The sequence below is a fragment of the Nymphaea colorata genome, unplaced genomic scaffold, assembly GCF_008831285.2.
Source record: "Nymphaea colorata isolate Beijing-Zhang1983 unplaced genomic scaffold, ASM883128v2 scaffold0629, whole genome shotgun sequence".
Taxonomy (NCBI): Eukaryota; Viridiplantae; Streptophyta; class Magnoliopsida; order Nymphaeales; family Nymphaeaceae; genus Nymphaea; species Nymphaea colorata.
In genome coordinates, this window is record NW_022205135.1 from 35,965 (window position 1) to 42,913 (window position 6,949).

The 6,949-nt window shown below is 46.7% G+C and overlaps 1 protein-coding gene across 1 annotated transcript; it reads right to left on the reverse strand.

Annotated features, from left to right (window-relative positions):
• Window positions 1-2,190: 2,190 nt before the first annotated feature.
• LOC116245305 (vacuolar protein sorting-associated protein 4-like) lies at window positions 2,191-5,839 on the reverse strand. Its single transcript, XM_031616938.1, is given in 4 exon segments — window positions 2,191-2,571; window positions 2,573-3,123; window positions 3,126-3,231; window positions 5,795-5,839. Coding segments are annotated over 4 exon segments (1,083 nt in total).
• Window positions 5,840-6,949: the final 1,110 nt, after the last annotated feature.

Consider the following 6,949-nt stretch of genomic DNA (forward strand, 5'->3'; position numbering starts at 1 on the left):
CTATGATCCGCCCATGAAGAAGGTCTTCAGAGTGGTCTTGCGGTTGTTCAGAGATTAGATTTGCTCACGGTTGACCGCGATGCTCCGCTTGAGGTATTCGATCTACTTTTGGACGTAACGCACTTGCTATAGGGCAAGAATGACCGTGTCAATGTCCTTAAGCTCGAATTTTAGAACGTCGTATAACACCCAGATTGATGAGTTGTAATCCTGGATGAGATGGGCAGTATCTTCCAGCTTTGACTTATAGGCTTCGCTATTGTAGAGCGGCTGTGGGAATTCCTGATGTTTCTGGTTGGGTCCTTCCTCGAGGACGACAGGAAGGGGTATATCTTCTGCACTTCCTTCAGCTCTTCAGTTTTGGATGCGCGTTCTTGGCTTTTCCTTTCCTGGCTCCTCCTGCTCATCCTCTCCATGAGGCTGGGCTCCTTCTCCTCGAGGGGCTGTCCGTTGAACCACCTGAAGAGGACGTTTCGTAGGAGGGCAGCAGGGTTTGGTTCAACTTGCTGACCGCCGGATGTACTTGGATTTCAGGTCAGCCAGACGCATAAAGGAATCTTTGAACTCCACCAGCTCGATCTTCTTCTTGCCGAAATAAGTCTAGAACTCTTGGAAGATAAGCGGCGCTTGATCCTTTTTATACTGAATAAATCCACCCATACCATAAACTCCTCTCGATGGCAATTCTGATACGCCTCGGAAAGGCATTCTTATACTTCTCCAGCAGGTCGCCCACCTTGGGCTGCTAGATTCGCTCAAAAGTAGCCTCCACGTTGACGTTATCGTCCATGAACAGACCCACCTCCTCACTGTAGTACACCCGCTAGTAAAAACTCACCTTACGCCAGAAGTGGTGGATGTACTTCACACGAGAACGGATCACCTGCTACTCGCTGCTCCCCAGGAGAGTCTTGCTCGGCATGCACGGGATGAACACGCCAGGCCACAACTCGGCCAGCTTTTTACGCAAAGCAATGTATTCGGTATATCGACGCGTAAAGACACCCTCACCGTTCTTGTCCCTCTTTTTAGCAGTATAACCGATGTGCTTGTTGATCCCGCTCACCGTCACAGGAGTCTCAGTTATTGATATGTCGATCTGGATCGAACAGACAGTACGTCGTTGGCGAAGGGAAGCTAATCAGTATATGGGATTGGCTCTGTGTGGAGTTGCTCGACGATGGCGGTGGGGTCGAGTTAAGTGAGTCTCCAATTGTACTTGGTGTGTCCATTCTGGATGGGAGGGCAGGTACGTAATAGTAGATGGGATTGATGATGGTGGGAGGTGGTACACGCGATGCTCTAACTTCTGCTTGCGGGAGCGGATGCATTTTGGGATCGACTTCATGCATGATATCCTGCATTTTGATCTCCGGCTCTTCCCGATCCCTCTCCCTCTCTCGCTCTCGCTCCTCCTCGTGCTAGGTGGCGAACTCGGTCGACTTGGGCCGCTATTGCTACTCACCCTCAGACATCGTATTATTATTTAAATTCGGCATATCCAAATCATCCATAACAATAAATAAATAAGACGAATATGAAGAGCTTGGTGAGAAGTAAGAGAAAAAGTAGGTATATATGAAATCTTGATCAAGGCAACTTAACGAAGGGTATCGGATTAGACTTATGATCAATGGCGAAATTTAAGTGGGATTCCGGAGCTGTTCATTTTAGGAAAAGAAATGATAAACACAGCATGAGGTTGGAAGGATATGGTATATAGATGAGGAATGCACTTTGACTTGACCTTTCCCTTCCGTTTGGTGAGGCCAATGAGGGCGTGCATGAGATCTCCTCCAAGGAAGGGGAATACCTTCTTGTCTTGGATCTTTCCATCCATTTGTGAGGCCAAGAGGGCGTGATGAGGTCTCCCAAGGAAGGGAATACCTTCCTTGTCTTGACCTTTCCCTTCCGTCTTGAGGCCAATGAAAGTTGTGTTCCTGCATGAATCCCATTCCTCTTTGAGGGCGAGTAAAAAATCAAACAGAAGGTATATCAGCTTAGCCTTATCCCGAGTGCTTAGTTTGAGGCCATATAGCAGCAAGGGATCACTTGGTTCGTTGGTCCCTAGTATGTCTACAAACTGATGGCTATATATTTTGATTATTCCCAGCATAGGCTGTCACATGCGCCTGCCCATAGAAATACTGCTCATTTTACTCATATGTATAGATGATGTTAAGGGAATAATCAACCATCCTGACCGAAGGTCTTGGTGAATTCCTCATACTCCTTGAGTTGGGTGGAATCGACGGAGGGTTTGGTCCTCTTGAGCGCACTGACGAAGTCGTCCTTGGTAATCTTGCCGATATCCAGTTCCGCTTCCTTGAAATCAAGCCAGCTCTTATTTTCGCCTGTCTCGCCCTCCCTGCAGGGGGTCCACTTGCCATTGGGTAGCTTCCTGAACTGTTTGGCCAGCTGCAATCTTCTAACAGGTTCGTAGACGGCGTCGCGGACCAAGATGCTGATATCGCTGCCACTGAAGTTCTCGGTGAACTTGGCGAACTCGTCATAGTCTGCCTCGGTGAGTTCGTTGGGGGTGTCCTTCATGCCCTTTTTCAGCATGCCCATCTGGATTACGATGGAGTTACCTGGCCTCATACTCAGGGAGCGAGATGTAGATCCTGCGTTCGAAGCGTCGTCGGATGGCGGGATCAAGTGCCCACGGCAAGTTGGTGGCTCCGAGTACGAGCACTCCAGTGTCGTCGTGGCCGACGCCCTGCATCTGGACCAAGAACTCGGTCTTGACTCTTCGGGAGGCTTCGTTTTCGCCGTCGGAACGGTTGCCGCACATGGAGTCGATTTCGTCGATGAAGATGATCGATGGCTTCTTGTCGCGCGCGCTATTGAAGAGGGCCTTTATCAGCTTCTCGCTCTCACCGACGTACTTGCTCATTAGGTCGGAGGATGAAACCGAGAAGAATGTGCCCTCGGCTTCGGTCGCGCATGCCTTCGCCAAGAAGGTCTTTCCTGTTCCTGGCGGACCGTAAAGCAGGATGCCCTTCCATGGTTTTCTAGATCCTGTGAAAATTTCTTTGAATCTGATGGGGAGTATGACAGCCTCCTTCAGCGCATTCTTGGCGTTCTCCAATCCGGAGACGTCCTACCACTTGACGTTGGGTTCTCAGTCACGATGGCCTCGCTGATTTGTCCCTTCAGGTTGTTGTCCTATTTGTTGCCCTTGTTGTTTCCGCCACCGCCACCACCAGTCACGTTTTGAGCTGCATAAGTCTAGTAGTACCGACCTCCTTGCCCTACTCGCGATTCTTGAGCCTGCCTCTCAATTCTTTGAGCTTATCCTCATATGAGCCCTTGACGGATTCGATGGATTAATTTTGGATGATGAACTCCAGCATGGAGATGGCTTTTCTGAGCTGTACGAGGCCTGCATAGGTTTGGTTTTACTCTCTTAGTTCTTTTCATCGTTCCACAATTGCTCGGACCTTCTGAGCACGTTGATCAATTCTGCTTTCTGCTTGGAGGTATCGGCGCGGTAGGAGGGAGTGCTGTTGTTGGAACCGGGTCCGGTCGGTTTTCCGGGAAATCCAAAGCCCTTCATTTATTTATTATAGGGAAGAGTTGGGATATATATATGCGGTTTGGACATTAAATACGATCAAGTCGTTGGAGCATATAAAAGAATTTTATTTTTTGCAGGGAGGGCAGAATAAAAGAAATGGGATTGCGGGCAAGCGGAAAGAGGATGGAGAAGAAAGGAGAATAGGGGCTGTGGGTTTTGGAAGAGTGATGATGGGAATTGGGAGAGCGTTTATAGTTATTGATAAGAGTATGGATATTGGGTCGTTCAGGTGGTTTATAATATTTCTTGATGGTTTATTAATAAGTCTTGCAGTCAATACAAGCAAACCAATCAATCCAAAAGATATACACAAGTATCTTGTTGCCATATGGATAGTCAGTCGATGCATAGTCTTCCATTATGATAATCATATCAGTTCGCTATCATTCCCGATCCTCCTCCCTGCCAATCTTCCGAACATTTGCCTTATTTTTCATTTTCTCGTGCTTCTCTTGCTGCTACTGGATCAGCCTCTTCTCCTCCCTGATCCTGCTCTTCCCCCACAGGAAGAAAAGAAAGAACATCGCCGCCACGAACACCAGAAAAATGACGCACCAGGCTATCGTATAATCGTTGAGGTTGTTGTTGGTCACCCAGAAAAGAAGCCCCACCATCAAGCCAAGCCAGCCCCGATGATGGCCACCACGAAGACCGAGTACTTGACGATTTAGCAGCAATCAAGGGGGTGATACTCCTCCGGCATTCCTTAGAATTTAGGCCTATAACTGCCCATGGTCCGCACGTATTCGAAGTCCCTGAGTGCGGAAGCGGAGTGATTTCCCTCGTTCCACTCGCTACGCATCGTTTCTTTTGTTTAATTAATGCCAAATATTTAAAAAATAGCTTTCATTAATTTGCCAAAAGAAGATTACATTTGCGTCTTTTTCAACTTTTGACCGGATCAATACGGAGAAAGGGCGATCCTGTATGGATTTTTAGGGGAAAGAGGATCTTTATTTTTGGGATAGGAATGATGAACTGTGCTCATTTTTTATTGGGATTATAAACATCTAATCAAAATTTCAAATAAAGGAAAAAACAAGCTAAGATAGCAACGAGAAGATGATACACAAGGAGTAGAATGATTCGCTAGGCCAAAATGAAGAAATATATGCATCAATAATAGGGAAGATGCTTGATTTTATCTATACTCATAATGACGATCATCCTTAAAGTTCTTCACTGAATTTCGACCTCCTCACCATGAAAACGTTGTTACTTCCCTTCATTTTCTCCTGTTTAGCGTGTTGCTGGCAATTAAACGTTTTTCTTCTCGAATCCTTCCCCTCCCGCTCGTGAAAAACAATATGATCATGATTACCACAAAGGCAAGGAAAACGAGGCACCAAACACACTGTATGAGGGTAATCCGAAGCAATTATCCACGAAAGAAGCCCGACCATGATGGCCAATCCTCCCTGATGATTCCAACCACGTAGAGAGAATACTTTGCTACTTCCCACCAACTAAGCGGAAAGTATTCTTCCGGGATTCCCTGAACTTGGGCTTGTATGCGCCCATCCCCTGGTGTACTCGAGTCGTCTGATGATGGCGGCCGCTGAGGATTGGTTCTCCTCGATATCCTGGAACATGATTTGCTTTTTGATCATTATATAGGAATTACTATGGCAAAATTTAAATAATAGCTTTCATAAAAATAGGATTTGCGGGATATCTGGCAGCCTCCTTTGATTGTATATGGAATGGGAGGCTGGGAGAAGGGTGGTTGAGCGAAAATGGAATGATTGATGGCATTTTTTTGGGAAGTTTTATGGATTGTTTTGATGAAAAAGTTAAAATGAAAAATCTATTGTTTGATGATTAAAATATGGTATAAATCCAACCTGATGGCAAAGGTATGAGCTTATTTCATTTGTAATGAATGATTCCATTTATTTATCATCAATTGTTAAGTCCAAATACAACAATTAGAAAAACATCTAATCTTCAAACTAGGCATGATCAATACCATTCCTATCCCTTTACTATTGATCCCTACTGTCCGAGATTATACGTGATTATTGTATGTGCATATATAATGACAAATATAAACAAAATGACCCTTGATCAGAGTAAGAACGGCCGTTTCACAGAATGGAGTCCATGCTAAGTTCTAGCGAAATCTCCACCTCTTCCGCCCTGCTGTACTCCCTCGTTGCGCTTGGCAATCACCTTCCTCAGCAAGTCTACCTTCTCCTTGTACTAGTTCACTACCTTCCTCAAGTTGTCACGCTCCAGGCCCTTCTTGATACTGTCCATCCTCGTCTTTTCCAACTATTCCTTCCGCCTCTTCATCACGTCCTGCTGGATATTCAAATATCTAAGCTCCAAAGTTCGTTTTATATCTTCTCCTTGAGGAGTTGATCAAGGCGTCCATTTGCTCTTCGGCCTGCCTGGACGCATCCAATTCCTTGGAGAGGAGGACCACGGTTTGCCGCTCCTCTTTGAGATCGTGTTCCAATTGCGAAATGGATTGCTTGAGAGAGGTTATCTCCTCTTTGCTGTGCTAGACCACCCGCTGCATTTGCAGCTTCTCCGCCTTTAGGCGCTCCAGGCGTCGAAGTGCCTGCACTTGGGCATTTCTTGGAGAAGGGCTGGTCTACAGCTATTGCCTGAGAGCAGATACCTAGTTCTCCAGCCGACGGTTCTCCTCCCTCAGTTTCTCATTCTCGCCCTCAAGGCCGAACCAATCCCCACTGTGCTACGCCGTCTAAATCGCGTAGCTCTTCCCGGCCAGGCTTTAAATCGAAATTCCGGAGGGGTTGGGCGTGTAATCGGAGGTGATCATATCGTCAAAGGTGGAGTAGAAGTGCAAGGGAACGATCTTGCACGATTGCGCCTGCGAAATCTAGCATCTTTAGTGAAGACTTTGCGCGGTTTTTCTGCGTTGCGGATGAGGAGAGAGCTTTGCTATGCTTGGGCGAGAGGTATTTGATTTCTTCCTGGAGGTGGGGGTTGATGACCTTGAGGGAGGGGGCCGGCAGAATGCCTTCCGTGCGGGGGGATCGCTTCTATCTGGAGATTCGAGGGTAAAGGGGGAGGTTTTCTGCTAGAGTAGGGGGACTAGATGCCTTTTTTGCGGGCAAAGGGAGCCTTTTTGTCAGGCTTGCGGGTCAGCAGACCGGGGAGGTCACTCGCTGCGGGTCCTACGCTGAGCAGGAAGAGAAACTGGTTATTTTCTGAAGACGCATACACAGATAAAATTATCATAAATGTCAGCTCGAAAAGCTGAAAAATATTGGAACAGAAAAATCACAGGGGCAGGAAGAAAACCCAGGGTATCAGACGGGTAAAGGAGGAGCATTGGTATAGTAATGATGGATTAGATAAAACAATCAGTCCTGGTTTGGAGATCTGAAATTTGAATAT